The sequence below is a fragment of the Curcuma longa genome, chromosome 8 (assembly GCF_044706935.1).
Source record: "Curcuma longa cultivar G26 ecotype Majalengka, Jawa Barat chromosome 8, ITB_CL_G26_1.1, whole genome shotgun sequence".
NCBI classification, from domain to species: Eukaryota; Viridiplantae; Streptophyta; class Magnoliopsida; order Zingiberales; family Zingiberaceae; genus Curcuma; species Curcuma longa.
The window spans coordinates 5865009-5884703 of NC_133868.1; the positions used below are offsets into that span (position 1 = coordinate 5865009).

The following is a 19695-nucleotide window of genomic DNA, read 5'->3' on the forward strand; positions in this document are numbered from 1 at the left end:
GGTTCTTGTAACGTTGGTAATGTGTCTAAATCGCTTTAGACACATAAGCAATGAGCGGCATCTAGCAATGCATCATTGCTATCCAAGTGACGAGAAAGTTGAGATCCGACCTAACCTTTTCATGACTATTATAATGTATGATGATGTCTTTCTATTCTCGATATATAGATTGATCAATGAAGCATAAATCGTGTCATCTTCGATATTAATCTTTATGTTTTTTGATCCCCGAATGGACTCACTTAAACCAATGAACTCAATATCTCATATTGACTCATTTGAACATGATCATGCATTTAGTAATCCTACTCGATCAAGGAGACCATAGATATTACTCCCGTTATATGGGAGGGATATATATCATCTATATTACTTATATCCCTTCACATAATTCGTTGCATACCCAGTGATCGCCTTTATAGTCCACCCTATTATGGGTGATGTTTGACGATACCAAAGTACATAACTTTTTATATAGGGAACCGTAGTGACTTCGGGTCTAACGACTATTCATACCAATAGTCACATGAGAAAGTTTATGATACTCATATAACAATCCATGAAACTTTCTAATGACGAGTCAATTCAATATATATTTTCTAATATATACTCATGTGTCAACATGATATTATATATTCATAACTTGTGAGATCAAGTAATCAATTGACCTACATGCTAGTCTCAATGAATTAATATTTTCCTTGAATATTAATACTTGACTAGGAATAATTAAGAGTAGTATTTTTTATATCATCTCACTGTGAATTCAACTAATTGATATGATGTAGATTAGAACTTATTACTCAAGTACATTATATTAGTTATTTGGCAAAAATATGAAGTAAATATAATAACCAAACTTTGCCTTTATTAATAATAGAATATTATACAAAAGTCTCTAGTCAATCATCACATAATTGCTCTAGGACTACTGCTAACACGGTTCAACAGATTTAACCGAACTTTTACTTACTCCTATCTACTTCAACATAAGCACCAAACTAATTCAATCAATTCTATTAATTATTTTAATTTAAAAGTATTTAACAATTAATTTTTAATAAAAAAGAAACTTTATAAAGCATAAAAAAAATTTCATGATTAAATTTTACTACGTTGAATTTAAATATAATTTAATTATTTGATAGACTTAAAAATTATTTTTTTATGTTGTGAGTAATTATATTAAACTACATTTTCTCAAAAAATATTTAAAAACATGGAGATGCACGGTATCAATTCTCGTGACTTTCGTATGTGAAGCATGCTACGTTACAAATAGTTGTATTTAAATATAATTTAATCTTTTATAGATTTAAAAATTATTTTTTTATGTTATGAGCAACTATATTAAACTATATTTTTCTAAAAATTTTTAAAATACAAGATATCGATGCACGTGCCTCTTTGCATGCTAAGCAAGTGTGTTACCATCTAAACTACATCTCCTAAATTTATGATTAAGTATTCGGTTAAAATCTAATCGAACCGAACCAAATTAATTGAAACAAAACAAATCGTTTTTTAGGAGAATTTTTGAGTAATTAGAGATTTATAAGTTTACTTAATTAGAAGTTTACCAATTAATTTTTTTATTTTGATTTATTCGATTTATTCAGTCTAATCGAATGAGAAATTTTAAAATCGAAATTGAACTGAATTAACTGATATAATCGATTTTTTTAGAAAAAATAAAAATTCCAAAATAACCAAATAGAATTTTTAAATTCAGTTGGTTTAATTGAACTTTTGCTTGCCCCTGTCTACTTTAGCATAAGCATCAAACTAATTCAATCAATTTATTAATTATTTTAATTTAAAATTATTTAATAATTAATTTTTAATAAAAGAGAAATTTTATAAAGCATAAAAAATTTTGTAATTAAATTTTACTATATTTAATTTAAATATGATTTATTTTTTTTAGACTTAAGTAATTTTTTTTTATGTTGTGAGCAACTATATTAAACTAAGTTTTCCTAAAAAAAGTTATAAACATAGAGATGCACTAACTTTCGTCCCTACTCGACCGGTGGACCTTGCAATCAAGCTCCTTTCTGCCTTTGCACTCAAGGGACAATCTCCATTCAGTCGGAGGAAACCTTTCCACGCCTCCGTTACCTTTTGGGAGACCTACACTCCATAGAAACTGTCTACCTGAGACCAATGGCGGAGCCAGCCCGGGTAATTTATCCGGGTTGATCTCCGACTGTGGACTGTTCCGACGAGACAACCCAGGCTGTCTCCTTCGTTTTCTTTTTTAAAAAAAATTCCCTTTCATAAATTTAAGGCTTTTCACGTTGAGCTACCCGGGTTATAGCCCGGGTAGCATACAACGTGGCTCCGCCCGTGCCTGAGACTGTCCCTTGGCCCATAGGTCCTGACATCTCATTGATGTCTCGCCCCCATATCAATTCTCACTGATGGCTTGCCCTCCGTATCAATTCAAGCGAGCTACCTTACTAATAGTTGTATTTAAATATAATTTAATCTTTTATAGGCTTAAAAATTATTTTTTTATGTTGTGAGCACCTATATTAAACTATATTTTCTCAAAAAATTTGGAGATGTAAGGTATGAATTCCGATGCCTCTCGCATGCTAAACGAGCATTCTACCATTTAAACTACATCCCTTATTCTAGAGCTAAGTTTTCAGTTAAAATTTAACTGAACCAAATAAACCAAAGTGGAACAAATCAAATTTTTTCGAACTGATCAAATTTTTAAATAAAAATTGAATAAATCGAACCGATAAAATATCAATTAATTTAGTCGAAAATCAAATCAACCGAAATAATTAAAATTTTCAAAAATTATGAGAGATTTATCAATTAATTAGAGATTTATATATTTACTTAATTAGGAATTTATCGATTATTTATTTATTTTAATTTATTCAGTTTATTCGATTTAATCGAATAAAAAATTTTAAATCTGAAATCGTACTGAATTAACTAATATAATCAATTTTCTTAGAAAAAATAGGAATTTTAAAATAATCAAATAAAAATTTTAAATTCAATTTTAAAAATTTATCGATTATTTTTACTAACTTTTATTCATCCCTACCTACTTCAACATAAAGTACTAAACTAATTCAATCAATTCTATTAATTATTCTAATTTAAAAGTATTTAATAATCATTTTTAATAAAAAAGAAATTTTATAAAATATAAAAATTTCTCATCACTAAATTTACTAGGATATTAATAGTTGTATTTAAATATAATTTAATTTTTTATAGGGTTAAAATTATTTTTTTATGTTGTGATCAACTATATTAAATTATATTTTCTTAAAATAATTAAAACATCGAGATGCGGGGTATCGATCCTCATACCTCTTGCATGTTAAGTAAGCGCTCTACGATCTGAGCTACATCCCCTATATCAATAATTGAACTTTCGGTTAAAATCGAATCGAACCCAATAAATCGAAACAGAACAAATCAATTTTTTCCAAACTAACCGAATTGATAGAATTTTCAAATAAAAATCCAACAAACTAAACCAATGAAATAACAATTAATTTGGTTGAAAAAATTGAAATAATCAAAATTTTCAAGTATTGTGGAAGATTTACTGATTCATTAGGGATTAATAAATTTACTTAATTATGAATTTATTGATTTTTTTTATTTTGATTTATTCGATTTAAGCGAATAAAAATTTTAAAATCGAAATTAAATTGAATTAATTGATAAAATCGATATTTTAGAAAAAAAAAATTGAAATTATGAAATAGTTGAACTAAATTTCTAAATTCAATCTGTTTGGTCGGTTAAGTTAGTTTAATCAAACTTTTGCTCTCCCCTACCTACTTAACATTAGCATCGAACTAATTCAATCAATTTTATTAATTATTTCAATTTGAAAGTATTTAATAATCAATTTTTAATAAAAGAGAAACTTTATAAAATATAAAAAAAAATTCATGACTAAATTTACTATGTTATTATTAATAGTTGTATTTAAATATAATACCTCTCGAATACCAAGCAAGCAAACTACCATCTGAGCTATATATCCTATTCAATTAAAATTGAATCGAACTGAATTAATTAAAATCAAATAAATCAAAAATTTTCTAACTAATCGAATCGATCAAATTTTTCAATAAAAATCCAATAAACTGAACTGATGAAATATCAATTAATTCGGTTGAAAATTGAATAAGATGAATTAATCAAAATTTTCAAGCATTGTGGGAGATTTACGGATTAATTAGCGATTAATAGATTTAATTAATTATGAATTTATCGATTATTTTTTTAATTTTGATTTATTCGATTTATTCGGATTAAGTGAATAACAATTTTAAAATCGAAACTAAATCAAATTAACCGATATAATTGATATTTTTAGAACAAAAATTAAAATGATGAAATAGTTGAACTAAAATTTTAAATTCAATCTGTTCGATCGATTAGTTTAGTTTAATCGAATTTTTGTTTACCCCTACCTACTTCAACATAAGAACCAAATTAATTCAATCAATTTTATTAATTATTTCAATTTGAAAGTATTTAATAATTAATTTTTAATAAAAGAGAAATTTTATAAAATATAAAAAAAATCTCATGACAAAATTTACTAGGTTATTATTAATAGTTGTATTTAAATATAATTTAATTTTTTTATATGGTTAAAATTATTTTTTAATGTTGTGATCAATTATATTAAATTATATTTTCTTAAAATTAAAAAACATGGAGATGCAGGGTATCGATCCCCGTACCTCTCGCATGCTAAGCGAGCGCTCTACCATCTGAGCTACATCCCCTATATTTATAAATGTGTTTTTGGTTAAAATCAAATCGAACCGAATTAATCGAAATCAAATAAAATTCAACGCTATGGGATTGTTGCTCCACTTCACGATCGCGGCTATTATGAATTTATCGATTGTTTTTTAATTTTGATTTATTCGATTTATTCGGATTAAGTGAATAACAATTTTAAAATCGAAACTAAATCAAATTAACTGATATAATCAATATTTTTAGAAAAAAAAATTAAAATGATGAAATAGTTGAACTAAATTTTTAAATTCAATCTGTTCGATCGATTAGTTTAGTTTAATCGAACTTTTGTTCACCCCTATCTACTTCAACATAAGCACCAAATTAATTCAATCAATTTTATTAATTATTTCAATTTGAAAGAATTTAATAATTAATTTTTAATAAAAGAGAAATTTTATAAAATATAAAAAAATCTCATGACAAAATTTACTAGGTTATTATTAATAGTTGTATTTAAATATAATTTAATTTTTTTATATGGTTAAAATTATTTTTTTATGTTGTGATCAATTATATTAAATTATATTTTCTTAAAATTAAAAAACATTGAGATGTAGGGTATCGATCCCCGTACCTTTTGCATGCTAAGTGAGTGCTCTACCATCTAAGCTACATCTCCTATATTTGTAATTGTGTTTTTGGTTAAAATCGAATCGAACTGAATTAATCGAAACTGAATAAAATTCAACGCTATGGGATTGTTGCTCCACTGCACGATCGCGGCTATTATGAATTTATCGATTATTTTTTAATTTTGATTTATTCGATTTATTCGGATTAAGTGAATAACAATTTTAAAATCGAAACTAAATCAAATTAACCGATATAATCGATATTTTTAGTTTAAAAAAAATTAAAATGATGAAATAGTTGAACTAAATTTTTAAATTCAATATGTTCGATCGATTAGTTTAGTTTAATTGAACTTTTGTTCACCCCTATCTACTTCAACATAAGCACCAAATTAATTCAATCAATTTTATTAATTATTTCAATTTGAAAGTATTTAATAATTAATTTTTAATAAAAGAGAAATTTTATAAAATATAAAAAAATCTCATGACAAAATTTACTAGGTTATTATTAATAGTTGTATTTAAATATAATTTAATTTTTTTATATGGTTAAAATTATTTTTTTATGTTGTGATCAATTATATTAAATTATATTTTCTTAAAATTAAAAAACATGGAGATGCGGGGTATCGATCCCGTACCTCTCGCATGCTAAGCGAGCGCTCTACCATCTGAGCTACATCCCCTATATTTGTAATTGTGTTTTTGGTTACAATTGAATCGAACCGAATTAATCGAAACTGAATAAAATTCAACACAATGGGATTGTTGCTCCACTTCACGATCGCGGCTATTTTCTTTCCCTATTCAGTTATGTTCCGACCAAATGCCGCGGATAATCAAACCACCTATCAATGAACTATTGACGTGCACGTTTCTCGAAGACAGTCGGCGGGAGAGATGAAGTGATATGAAAAACACTCACGAGAGTTAGAATGACATCGAAGGATAGATCCCAACGAGTCACTCCGACGATTAAGTTAGGATTTTATATGAGAAAGGATAGTAAGTACTTGAGAAAATTAGAATTTATAGAGTTGTCAATATCTATTTCCGAAATACACATTCTAATTTAAAAAGGTTTCAAAACATATGCTTCTGTTCTAATATACTTGTTTCAATTGTCCATATCTTTCAAGATGTCTTCTTATTTCTCTGGGAGAAATAGTCTTAAGGTTTTCTGTTCTTATGAGCAAACTGATTCCTTGACTAAGACTGAGGTCGAGTAGATGCCGAGGTCGGAGCTTTAGACTGAGTAGAGGTCGAAGGAGGTTGAGACGAAGTCAACACATAAGACTGAGCAGATGTCGAGATCGGGGTCTTAGATTGAATAAAGGTCGAAGTCGAAGTCCGAGGTTGAGTCGAAGTCAGTACATAAGATTGAGCAGATGTCGAAGTTGAGGCCCTAGATCGAGTAGAGGTGGAGGTCGGGGCTGCTGAGATTGAATGTGAGTCCCCCTTCATCCCCATCTTCCTTTATCTCATTTAACTGTTTTTACACCTTTCTGGTTCTAAGGCCACATAGTGGCCATGAGACAGCCACATGACAGTTTTGCGATTCCGCCACTGCGTTTTCTCACTTCACATCCCTAGGTCGAGAGCCTGTTGAGGGAGATGCTACCTGGCAAATCGGAGCTGGAGTATCTTTGCTAAGGTAAAACCACAGCGATCGTCTCAGGAAGCACTGCGATACCCACAACGGCTTGGGCCATCAAGACTTCAGCCTCAAATTCGCTCTCGGAAAAGTCATATTTATCCGCAGGTCGAGCCCATCCCTCTGTTATCTCGTTCTCGTCCATTGATTTTCTTCTTTTATTTGTTCTTACTGCTATTGATTTAGCGTGGGCTCTTTTAAAATTCCTGAGCTTTGATAGTTCGGGCAGCGGACAATTACTCTGAAGTTAATCTTCAACATAGATGTTTACCAAGACTGACCTTTTGTTTGTTTCTGATCATAACTTGTTTATATTTGTGGATTTCAACATAGTGCTTCTTAGTAGGCATAAAAGTTGCTTCCGTGAACATGCTTAGCACCAGGAGTTCAGATAGCCCTTTCTTTGATGTGTCTTTGGACTATAGTTATTATATATAGATCACATACATAACCAGTAGGCTTCCTGCCGCCCATTCATTCATCTGAACAAGTGAAAGAAAATCAAAAATAAAATCCTCTTTTGTGATATTTTGATTTCACCATTTGAGAAAATTTACAACTGGTGATTGACTTTAGAAATATATATTCAGGGACAGTGCTACAGTTTGATATTTGGTTATTAAGCTCTTGCATAGATTATGACATGCATTTTCTTTCATTTATTTATTAGTTTACTTATTTTAAGCTGGTTGTTCTTGTTGCATGAACTTGAGCTTCTTTCAAGCAAGGTGCCACTGATTCTGGACACTCGAAATCTCAAAAAAAAAAAAAAAGAAAAAAAATATTAAATTCAGTGTGTATTTTAGAATGTCACTTTGATTGCATCGGTTTGCTGGGTGGTCTTCGAAACATGAAGCAGGAGTCTTAATCATGGTAAATATTCAGACACATGGAGTGCAAGGATCAACTTAATCTTCTGTTATTCTCCAAATGTTCGACCTCATGTAAACAACGTATGCTTTTTACCATATCATGATGGAAATTTACATTGGCTACTTGCGATTATCGATCGAGAGTTTCTACTATCAATGATTATTGAGAGTTTCTACTATCGATGCTTAGTAGTACTTGTGATCTATGATCAGTTTTGGCACTCCACAAAGTTTTGGCTGATGCAGGGAGATTCGTGACAAGGTCGTTTTGACCGTAATTTTTAATTTGGATTGAATTATGAGATTTATAATATATTAAATTCAAATTCATTCAGATATCTATATTTGTTATTGGATGTAATCCATAACGTCGAAGTTTTAGACACAAAATCATTGTTTAAAGTTTTTCGGAAGATTTGAAGAATTTTAATCCTTTTTATTAAAATTAATTTCGTTTTTTACCTCGTTTGAATTTTTAGACTATTTAAATATTTATCAGGTCTAATTAAAATTGGATATAAATGTATTATTATGAAAAGTTTGATTAATTCAGTTGAAAATCAAATTAATTAATATGTGATCGATTTAGTTAGTTTAATTTTTGTTGAAAAGTTCAATCGTTAATTTTTTTAGTTAATTTTTTTAAAAAAATCAATTGATTTAATTTTGATTAAATTGATTAGATCAGTTTAGTTTTGAACCGATCATTCAATCCTACCTGAGAATATAACAACCCAATGTATTGAATATTTAAAAATTTATTTTCAAGCCCAGTGTAAATTTATGATTTTCACATTGATTTAATATTTAAACTTATGAAATTTAGCACCAAATAAATGAACAATCAATAAATCGAGTGAAACATGCAGAGAAGAGGATGCCTTTTGATAAATGAAAAATTAATAAATCAACAAGTGATCGAGCATCAACCCGAAATTAAAATATAATCATTCATAAAGTAGTATTGCAAAACAAGCAGCCATACGTATATCGACCCGTTCACAAAACAAGCAACCTCACCAACAATTCTGTTGTTTGACTTTGGTCTTTGACTTAAGCGGAGGCGTTGACATTGATCTTGAGCTTTTGACCACGCTCGCAGTGAAGCCCCACGCTGCAATAGAAGTAGTGCGTGCCGGCCTCCGTCAACTCCACTGTGGATGGGCCCTCGTAGAGGATGTCAACCACGTTCTTCTGTTGACACGTGGCAAAGTCATCCTCTGTGGATCCCACCACTACATTTTGCATCCCGCTCGTGTATAGAAACACTGTGAAGATTGAAATCATAGTAGACCTTTTAAATAGTTAAAACTAACACAATTTAACGATGACGACGATAACAATGTTAAAATTTTTGAGCTCACTTAGTTTATCGCCGGCGACGAAGGTTTGGTTCTTGGCCCAATCTTGATAGAAGGTGGTGGTGGGGGGAATCTTCCAGCCGTAGCTTCCTCCGACGATGTGAATCTTTAGATGGGCTTGCGAGGCGGCCAAAAGGGATAGCAAAGTTGCCAAGACTAGTGAGATGGTGTAGGACTGAATCTTTGCCATTGCAATTCCTCCTCCTTTTTCGCCTTTATTTGAATGTGTTCTTGTTAGATAGATTACGACGATGAGTTGGAGGAGGATGAGTGCGAGGAATGAATGATGACGAAAGGGAGGATTTTATAGCGGTATCGTTAGAATTTTCGGATGGTCTAAATATAGATTTGAAGCTTTGGGTGAAGGATGGGAATTGGAAAGGCTATTTTGGTTTAGAAAGGACAAATTTATCGCCGCGATCCTCGGTTTAAATTTCATCCTCAAAATTAATCTTTCTCAAGCTAAAAGAGTGCTTCACCACGACGTTTGTGCCTAGAATAGCTAGGGTTGATGTGGGGACACATGGTCACTCTCTACCATATTAACTACATTTCCATTCAACTAATAGAGAAAATAACTAAAGAAAATAGGCTTGAAATATGACACTATTTCACACACATTTATTAGTAGGGTCGAATATTCAATTAAAATCAAACCGAATCGAACTAAATTAATTAAAATTAAAATTTTTTAAATTAACAAAATCGATCGAATTTTCAAATAAAAATCGAACAAACCGAACTGATAAAATATCAATTAATTCAATTTTTGACTGAATTAACTGAAATAATTAAAATTTTTAAATATTATAAAAAATTTATCAATTAGTTAGAGATTTATAAGTTTATTTACTTAAAAATTTATAAATTATTTTTTTATTTTGATTAATTCAATTTAATCGAATAAAAAATTTAAAATGGAAACCGAACCGAATTAATCTAATTAATCGATTTTAAAAAAAATAACTAAATTTTTGAAATAACCGAACATGAATTTTAAATTTGATCCGTTTATTTGATTTAACTGAATTTTTACTCATCCCTATCTATTAGATTCATTGAATTGGCTAGCCAGTTTCATATTAATAACATTATAACTATGGAATAAGATGTAATCGAATACTAAATCTAATAGAATTTACCATCCCAAGTCGAGTTGGGTTCCATCCATCATAGGGTTTTAGATCATATCAAATACAAATTTGATATATTAACATAAAAGTCGTAATTAAAATAATTCAACATCTAAAGGTTTTGGGTGTGTATAATGATACTATTATAAAATTTTAACCATGTGAATGTCATCTAATTTAATTTAATGTGATACGTAGTGTCAAAGAAATGGAGAGAAAAGAGAGCCCCGGGGCATAGGTGAGTTGGTTACGATTCAACAAACTTACAGAAGAGGGCAAAGGTTGGCGAAGCCAGGCAATACTCTCCTACGTCGTAACCAACTGCACTTTCTCGATTTACCTCCTCACAGATGGTGGGGCCGCTAAGGTGGCGGATCCACTTTTTTTTTTGCAGAAAAATGGAGAGAAGAGAGAGAATAATTATTTTTGAATTCTCTTACAGCCAAAAGATTTATTTTCTCTTATTATTATAGTCAAAAGATTTATTTATACAAGTTATCTAAATAATAAATAAAAAGATTAAATATGATATATAATAATTATAATCGTAACAATGAATATGATAAATTTAAAAACATTATCATTCAGTATATGAACTATAATACGATATTATTTATGTAACAATGTTATAATTTTGTATGACATTATGAATTACTACAATATCAATATATCATTCAGTAAAAAAAAAAATTGAATGGTTCATCAAAAGTAGGCACAAAAGAAAGGATTTTAGAAAAATTTCATAAAATAATTAATTGTCTTAAAGCTGTAATACCATCGGCAAAATTTAAATTGAATTTTTTAGGATGTTGAATACCAATAGTTCAACTCTTTGACAAATTTAATATTTTTCTGATTATATGATTAATCAAATTTTCTCATATATCATCTAAATAATAAATTAAAAAATTAAATATATTATACAATCATTATAATCATAATAATGAATATGATAAATATTTTGGATAAAATAAATATTCAAAATTATTATCCATTATCGGTCTCTTTATTATTATTATATATATTTTTAGTTGGAATTAAAAATTAATATTTATAAATCAATAAATATCCTCTCCAAGGTCCATGTTTGTATCCCAGTTGATTGGCACAGCCTTAGGTTGTGTCATTGCTCCTCTCACCTTCTGGCTCTACTGGACTGCTTTCGACATTGGGTCACCTGATGGCGTCTACAAGGCTCCGTATGCAGTCATATACCGGGAAATGGCCATCTTAGGCGTTGAAGGCTTCTCGGCGCTGCCAGAGCATTGCCTGGAGCTCTGCTGTGGGTTCTTTGTAGCTGCGCTGGCAATTAATCTTCTCAGGGATGTAACCCCAACAACCGTATCAAAGTACATCCCGATACCAATGGCAATGGCAGTTCCCTTCTACATTGGAGCATATTTTGCAATCGACATGTTCGTCGGGACAGTGATTTTGTTCGTCTGGGAACGGTTGAACAAGAAGGAAGCTGATGACTATGCTGGAGCAGTTGCATCAGGCCTGATATGTGGCGATGGGATATGGACTGTTCCTTCGGCAATCCTCTCAATTTTTAGGATCGATCCACCAATTTGCATGAACTTTGTTCCTAGCAGTTGAAATATTTATGTTTTGAAGTATTTGTATAAATGCAAAATACAGTTGGCCTATTGTTAATGTGAATTCCCTCAACGTTATGTTATGTACGTACATATCTGTTATTCATTTGCAAGGTTTCAGAAATTAAAAAAAAAATCCATAAGCTTATTCTTTTCCAGGTGTTTATTTCGCTTATGATGATCTAGCTTAGTCCTAGATAAGTTGAGTCAGGCTTAAGTATATTTTAAATTTTAAATGTTATTAATTTATTCTTTTTTCATTTAAATTTAAATATCATCGTTATTAATTTAATTATAATGTAATATGAATAACGGTTTTAGAATATAATGAGAAATCATTTTGAAGCTAAAAATGAATTTTTAACCGTTTACTCTTCTCCTCACTTACCATATTATATAAGAATAAACATGATAATTTTGTTAAATGAAAAGTGAGTATTATACCGTTAAAATATAAGAACTAATAGGTGAAACTAATATAGAGTTTTTGACGTTGAGTCAACCTAATAAAGACTTACATGTTGGCCTAATAATGAAGTAAATGGATAAAACTTTTAGTTAGCATATGAAAATTATAAAAATTTAGACTCAAAGCCCATTTTTAAAAAAAAAAATATCTATTTAATGGATAATGCCTCATCGACTTCTCTTAGTTGAACACGTCCAGAGACCATTAATAAATTTTCTACTATCTTATCTTCAACTAATGCTTCTTAGCCCTACCTATTTTATTTTCTCCTTTTACACTAATTTTCTGTAGTCCACAAGAGAAAGAGGTTCTACATGTTGTTTTCCTTTTTTAAAGCTAAGAACGTGATAGCTCCAAGACTCTATATCTATTCTTTATTAATGAAATATTCATCAATTCAATGGAGATTTTTAATAGGGTTTTTTAGGTTATAAAAAATATTAAATTACCTATCATCACCAGCGTTTGTAGTCCAACGGTTAGGATAATTGCCTTCCAAGCAATAGACCTGGGTTCGACTCCCGGCAGACGCAAATTTTACGTGTTTTTTAATTGGAACAGTTCAGTTGCACAGTTTAATTGGCTTAACTATCTATCAACTTGGCTGCTACTCAAACATCAGAGTGGCGCAGCGGAAGCGTGGTGGGCCCATAACCCACAGGTCCGAGGATCGAAACCTCGCTCTGATATAAAATCGGATTTTTTTGGTAAAATTTTCCAATCGATCTGAAAGTATCACAGCCCCCGTGCATAATTCAACATGGGCTTCATAATACAGCCCATGTATTTGGGCTCCGGCTTGATTACGATTACAATACCGGGCTTAATTCGATATGGGCTTCGCTTGAAAGTGGAAGCCCGTTTTTTTATTTTTTATTTTTTCAAAAATAAAATTATTTTCTTTTTCACTATCTCATATCATTTTATATCCATTTTAAAAAATAATTCTCCTAGTGAAGAATAAGGTCAACAAGCATGCTCTTAGCTGCTTCCCCTTCTCCATTCGCCCTGTTCCTCTCTCACAAGCTACGCTGCTCCAATCCAAGAACCCTCCCCGTCGCCGTCCGAATGGCTTCCTCCAATGCCGAGGCCATCCCTTCCCCTTCTCCTTCATCTCGCCCTCCTCCCAAGATATTGGACTCACATCTCCACGTATGGGCGTCTCCCAAAGAGGTAAACCCCCCGATGCCTTTGACTCGAAACGTGCTTTCTTTCGACGCTGATGATTCCTCCTTGGCATGTAGGCTGCAGAGAATTACCCTTATTTTCCTGGCCAGGAGCCATCCATCCCTGGGGACGCTGATTTCTTGCTCAAGGTACTTGGATTTTTCTGGATAGGAGTTTCAAATAATCTCTTGTAGTGACCGAGACCACTCGAGCTGTTTAGGTTAGTACAACGGGTTGTGCGCCTGGCATTTGACGTATGAATCTATCATCTTTCACCAACTATGTTGGACGTTTGAGATTTGGTCTTGTTTTCCATCTTGCCGAGTTAGAATTTTATTGGTGGAAATCTGTCAGACTTAGGTAACAAATTAGCGACTATCAGTATATGCAATTCCGGTATTGTTCCAAACTCATATCCTTGTGCACATTATCAGAATTATTGATCCAGTGTCATGGTAGATAAATTGGCCGTATAATAGCATTTTATGCATTATTAAAAGGAACTGTATTTGGTTGATACTTGTTTGTTACTTTGCCTAATAGTAGTGTGTTGTTATCTTCACATTACAATTTTTTCACAGTTTGATTTGCTATAGATTTAGTAAAAGAACTATTTGTAATACTTGTTTAGGACCCCAGCCTTTTGTGTTGTTAAGAAGGGATATTCTATTTCCTAGTAATAGTGAGTTTACTGATACTTTACTCTTTTTTTTTTTTTTAGAATGATTGTATATCACATTGTGGAGCAATTTATTGAATATACTTGTCATCTTTGCTAAGAATAAGGTGATAGAAGGAAGAACTACCATTCCTTACAATAGCATCTGGTGGTTAGACTCCAAGTTGTCTTGCTGCAATCAATCATATGTGAATTTGTTGGCAACTTATTTAATGCTCTTAAATGAAAAACATCCCTGACATATTTGCCTTTTCTTCCAGTGCATGTCAGAGGCAGGAGTTGATGGTGCCCTTATTGTGCAACCAATAAACCATATGTTTGATCATTCTTTAGTAACTAGGTTGTTTTTTGCTTTATGCAACACAAACTTTGTGCATTCATTTGATGAAGTGTAGCTATTTAGGTTAAGATTTTTGAATCAGGAAAAAAGTTGATTTTCTTTTGTATTTTAATGCAATAGTGTTTTGAGGCGTCATCCATCCAAATTTGTTGGTTGCTGCCTTGCAAATCCTGCAGATGATGGATCTGGGATTAGACAACTTCAGGATCTAGTGCTGAAGGTTTTTTACTATAGGCTAGTAATTTAATACATTGGAGTTATTAACATTAATTGGTGAATCTAACACTCTTTCTCATCTTCAAGGATGGATACAAGGCTGTTCGATTCAATCCATATTTGTGGCCTCCTAGTCAAAAGGTATTCCATTATCATTTTTGTTCTTTTACTTTCTTGAATCACATTTTATCTTTCAACTAATGCACTATAACATCACACTTGTCATATTTATGATTGCAATATTTTGTAAATATGCTGATTACTCCTTTGTGTTGCACATATACTAATTGTCTACATCTGAACAGATGACAAATGAAATTGGGAAAGCATTATTCTCTAAAGCTGGCGAACTTGGAGTTCCAGTTGGATTTATGTGTATGAAGGTAGATCATATTTGGTATACTACAATCCTGAGATCAAAATATGCCATGTGTTGACAAAAAAATGCAACATTTTTTTCTTCTATATATTAGTATATACAAGAGTTATTTGTCTCGTTTCAAACTATCATTAGTCAAAAACTAATTATTCATACCCATCCTTGATAAGTACCAATTCTATGCCTTCTGCAGGGTCTTAGCCTACACATATCAGAAATAGAGGAGCTCTGTGAAAGTTACTCTTCAACAGTTGTACTTCTTGACCATATGGGTTTCTGCAAACCTCCATTGTAAGCTAGCTAATGCACCAGATGTGCTCTATGGTCATATTGCGCTTAGAGCTATTCCAACTGTTTGTTATTCTACCAGGACTGATGAGGAACACAATACACTCTCTTCATTGCTAAAGCTATCCAGATTTCCACAGGTAAAATTGGTTTATTTTTTTTGCTGTAGTACATGTTCAAGGAAAGTTTGTATCGTCTTGCACCTGGCCACTCAGTTACGATTTTGCTGATTTTGTTATAATGGATTGGGTGTGTCCATGATTTTCATGCATTATTTATGGAAATAGCAAACATTCTTTTGACTAATATGATATAGTTCACGTAGGCTAATATAATCCATGCAAGTTAAAACTTTGTTATACTAGCCAACCAATGCCCTTTCATTGTTTGCTCACAAAGAGTAATAGAAGCTGCTCAATCCAAAGTAAACAATTGTAAGTTTAACGGAGACTTTCATCCTGCACCGTTTACTTCCCAGTGTGATTTTCTTGCTTCTTTAATATAAGAAGGATCTATATCTAATCCTCAAAATTGCAATGTATTCTGATAATTTGAAGGACTTTCATTTATGAAAAGTTTTTATATTTAAACTTCAGATAATTCTAGTTTAACTCAATTAAATGTCCATTTCCTTTCTTTGTTGGTTTGGGATCTGTCATTCTTCTGTGTTACTCTATGCTTACAGAAATGTTTGGGTTGAATAGGTTTATGTGAAATTTAGTGCACTTTTCCGTCTGTCAAGAAACCAGTATCCATATGAAGACACAAGAGACATTCTTTCTAAAGTCATCTCCAGCTTTGGGGCTAATCATGTCATGTGGGGAAGGTACTCGTTCAAAGTTTTTTCTGTGAGTTGATAACTGCAACTCTTCATCAAAAATAAGATCATTAATTCTCTTTATGAGCAGGCTAATAATTTTTTATGCTTCACATTTCGCATCATTTGCTGGTGATTTTATATCTGAGCATGTGATGCAGTGACTTCCCATTTGTTGTCAACGAGTGTGGTTATAAAGAGGCAAAGGAAGCTGTTCCTCTCATAGCAAACCATATACCCTTGTCATCGGCCGATATGGAATGGATAATGGGTAGGACGCTCAGGCAACTCTTTCACCATCATGAATGGCAAGCTTAATTACTATTTTAGTTTTTGTATTTGGCATATTTTCTTTTGCTTTGTGCGACTACACCACGAATTATTGGCACCCAGCAAAAGGATGGAGTTTCAAAATGAAGTGGAGGGTTGAAGTATTGTTAAAATTTGTACTCTGAATTAGGTACCAGAACCAGTGCAATCTTCACCTGAAACATTAGTTTTGGATAAGAGCACTTTGGAAGGTGTTCTTGTTTCCTTGCGTCTTCTCTTTATTCCTGTGTTGTGGGTAGGCAGTTCCTCCACCGCCACCATTTTTGTAGATAAAGTTCCTATCACACAACAAAGAAAAGGTGCAGTGTTCTTTAAAAACTGTTATGGTTCTATGATTTGCAACAAGTGTTTTTTCTCCTAAGCACCAACCCATGTTCTGCACAACATCATGCCAAATATTGCAGTTTATTCCATCTTAAAGATAGCAATAGAAGTGCACATTTCAATTACAAATCTCCTGAATAGTTTATGCCAATCGTTTATTTACAAGCAAAGCACACAGCAGTGAAGATGTAGGATTATGCCGCGAATTACTATGCGGGAACAGCAAAACTCGGCTCCTGCCAATTTGGTGGATCCATGACCAAACATGGGTCTGATTTCTCAAAGTCAGCGACCTGCGAAACAGGAATTCTGTGAGTTGCAACATTACTCATACGGTTATACCAAGGAGCAGGAGCGAAATCACGCAGACAAGCAATGAGGTCAACCTTTTGCCCACAGCTAGGGCAGTAATGGTACTTGTGCCACAAGCAGTCCATGGATGGGCAAAGGAAGCAAACTCCCAGCATAAATGGCATCATGCAACCAACAGTAGCCGCCAGGCTCGGTTTTGATCTGTTCCCAATCAAAGAGTTTACATTCGGTGACTTAATCCAACGCCTTATAAACCATTTACGGGTAATGGATCACAATTCATAAGTTCATACCAACATTGAAGACAAGCAATGGGGACAAAATAGCTCTACAGACACCACAGCTTCTCAAATTACTTGAATTGTCAAGGCATTCATCAGAAGAGAACTACGACTCAGCCACTCTTATTTTGTTAGTCTTTGATAATCTTTGTGTTTATCTAGTTTGATTGAGGTGTTCAACATTGGTTTATATTGATTTTTATACAAGTATAATTGGAACCTTCATCTTTGAAATAAGAATCCATTATCAAACTCCAGCAATCCTCCACTAGTTCTTGTTTCATTTGCTAAATCAAAATTATCCAGACTGTTCAAAATTAAAGGATGATCCTAAACTGCAAAGCATGCATACTTCCCTCCATATATTCTGGCTCTTCAGCTAGGAAAACCAGCGAGTAGAAACATACCAACTTAATTAAACTTGACCCAAAGAGAAAAGAGGAAATCAGCAAAATATATAATGAAAAGAGCTCCCACAAATATGTCATGCCTATGCAACCATTTGAGATCAACTACATTGATCTTATCCCTCAATTAACATGTGTGTATGTAAATTCCATGTAAGTTCTACATTGATTATTATGTTAACTAGAGTTTTCTTTGATATCATTACCTACACCTTTCAACTCTATTTGACTCAACTAGTTTAATCACAAAATCTCAAATGTTAGATCTAAATTTGTTAAAACTTCAAGCATAAACAAGACAATGGATATATCTGTACATTACTGTTTAAGCATAAAAGGTGAATCAAAGCAGCGATGTTCCATTAACAAGGATTGCCAAAAATCAAGATCACTTGATTTCATGGATATCAACCATCAGTGACACAGAAAATATGGCTGGAGCAAAACTTTCTTATTGATTTAAACAACGCCGCAATAGACAAATTTCAAAGCTAGGATGAAGAAAAAGATTGCGATATGAACCCTAGAAATAAGATAGAAAGAAATTCACAATTTAGATCAAATTCAACCTCGTCTTCGCCTTTCATTTACTGTGATCTGGTACTCAGATGGGTGCCATCACTGAACTGGCGATCAAACCCATCGTAGATAAACAAATTTACTTTTTAAAAGTAAAAGAACCCTAACTGAAGGGGAAAGCTTCACTTCCCGGATCGTTGACTAATGAAAATTTTAATTTCGGACAATATTCCAAAAAAACACCAAATCTCGGCACTGCCCTCGATCTTCAATCTCTTACCTGTTCGATTCTATCAGAAACCACCACAAAAACGAAAAATGGAGAGAAGAGAGAGCCCGGGGCATAGGTGAGTTGGTTACGACGCAGCAAAAAAAAGAGGACAAGAGTTCGAATCCTGACGAAGTCAGGCAATATCCTCTTGCGTCGTAACCAACTGCACTTTCTCGATTTACTTCCTCACAGATGGTGGGGCCGCTAAGGTGGCAGATCTATCTTTTTTTAGAAAAATGGAGAGAGAGAGAATAATTATTTTTGAATTCTCTTACAGCCAAAAGATTTATTTTCTCTTATTATTATAGTCAAAATATTTATTTATACAAGTTATCTAAATAATAAATAAAAAGATTAAATATGATATATAATAATTATAATCGTAACAATGAATATGATAAATTTAAAAACATTATCATTCAGTATATGAACTATAATACGATATTATTTCTGTAACAATGTTATAATTTTGTATGACATTATGAATTACTACAATATCAATATATCATTCAGTAAAAAAAAAATTGAATGGTTCATCAAAAGTAGGCACAAAAGAAAGGATTTTAGAAAAATTTCATAAAATAATTAATTGTCTTAAAGCTGTAATACCATCGGCAAAATTTAAATTGAATTTTTTAGGATGTTGAATACCAATAGTTCAACTCTTTGACAAATTTAATATTTTTCTGATTATATGATTAATCAAATTTTCTCATATATCATCTAAATAATAAATTAAAAAATTAAATATATTATACAATCATTATAATCATAATAATGAATATGATAAATATTTTGGATAAAATAAATATTCAAAATTATTATCCATTATCGGTCTCTTTATTATTATTATATATATTTTTAGTTGGAATTAAAAATTAATATTTATAAATCAAT

General features: G+C 31.7%; 4 protein-coding genes and 2 non-coding genes across 8 annotated transcripts; 3 read left to right on the forward strand and 3 right to left on the reverse strand.

Moving 5' to 3' along the window:
- Window positions 1–4711: 4711 nt before the first annotated feature.
- Window positions 4712–4784, reverse strand: TRNAA-AGC (transfer RNA alanine (anticodon AGC)). Its single transcript has one exon. It is a non-coding gene; the product is annotated as a tRNA-Ala (tRNA).
- A 4176-nt stretch (window positions 4785–8960) lies between these two features.
- LOC141833905 (cucumber peeling cupredoxin-like) lies at window positions 8961–9458 on the reverse strand. The gene is made up of 2 exons (XM_074721407.1): window positions 9272–9458; window positions 8961–9175 (listed from the first exon to the last, which is right to left on the reverse strand). Exons 1-2 carry the CDS (start codon window positions 9456–9458, stop codon window positions 8961–8963), a joined length of 402 nt encoding a protein of 133 aa, XP_074577508.1.
- A 2015-nt stretch (window positions 9459–11473) lies between these two features.
- Window positions 11474–12080, forward strand: LOC141834128 (putative metal-nicotianamine transporter YSL6). Its single transcript, XM_074721580.1, has one exon. It carries the CDS (start codon window positions 11485–11487, stop codon window positions 11998–12000), a length of 516 nt encoding a protein of 171 aa, XP_074577681.1. The 5' UTR covers window positions 11474–11484; the 3' UTR covers window positions 12001–12080.
- An 849-nt stretch (window positions 12081–12929) lies between these two features.
- On the forward strand, window positions 12930–13001 carry TRNAG-UCC (transfer RNA glycine (anticodon UCC)). Its single transcript has one exon. It is a non-coding gene; the product is annotated as a tRNA-Gly (tRNA).
- A 442-nt stretch (window positions 13002–13443) lies between these two features.
- Window positions 13444–17023, forward strand: LOC141833066 (uncharacterized). Of its 3 annotated transcripts, XM_074720463.1 has the most exons (11): window positions 13444–13641; window positions 13713–13784; window positions 14575–14654; window positions 14775–14874; window positions 14958–15011; window positions 15176–15253; window positions 15443–15540; window positions 15620–15677; window positions 16242–16363; window positions 16516–16625; window positions 16815–17023. In XM_074720463.1, exons 1-11 carry the CDS (start codon window positions 13444–13446, stop codon window positions 16841–16843), a joined length of 999 nt encoding a protein of 332 aa, XP_074576564.1. In that variant the 3' UTR covers window positions 16844–17023. The 3 variants fall into 3 exon arrangements, with proteins under 3 accessions (XP_074576564.1, XP_074576563.1, XP_074576565.1); XM_074720462.1 differs by having other exon boundaries at window positions 16516–17023; XM_074720464.1 differs by lacking the exon at window positions 16815–17023 and having other exon boundaries at window positions 16446–16579.
- Window positions 17024–17073: 50 nt separating this feature from the next.
- On the reverse strand, window positions 17074–17589 carry LOC141833906 (GSH-induced LITAF domain protein-like; the record flags this gene model as incomplete). Its single annotated transcript, XM_074721408.1, has 2 exons — window positions 17074–17301; window positions 17395–17589. Coding segments are annotated over 2 exons (279 nt in total), but the record flags the coding sequence as incomplete, so codon positions are not given.
- Between the last annotated feature and the right edge of the window lie 2106 nt (window positions 17590–19695).

Excerpts from the sequence above, each read along its gene's own strand:
- LOC141833905 (XM_074721407.1), bottom strand. The coding sequence starts at position 9,458 with ATGGCAAAGATTCAGTCCTACACCATCTCACTAGTCTTGGCAACTTTG. Across the intron at positions 9,176-9,271 it reads CGTCGCCGGCGATAAACTAA|TGTTTCTATACACGAGCGGG; the intron begins GTGAGCTCAAAA and ends CAATCTTCACAG.
- LOC141834128 (XM_074721580.1), top strand. The coding sequence starts at position 11,485 with ATGTTTGTATCCCAGTTGATTGGCACAGCCTTAGGTTGTGTCATTGCT.
- LOC141833066 (XM_074720462.1), top strand. The coding sequence starts at position 13,444 with ATGCTCTTAGCTGCTTCCCCTTCTCCATTCGCCCTGTTCCTCTCTCAC. Across the intron at positions 15,254-15,442 it reads TTGGATTTATGTGTATGAAG|GGTCTTAGCCTACACATATC; the intron begins GTAGATCATATT and ends TGCCTTCTGCAG. Across the intron at positions 15,678-16,241 it reads AGCTATCCAGATTTCCACAG|GTTTATGTGAAATTTAGTGC; the intron begins GTAAAATTGGTT and ends TGGGTTGAATAG.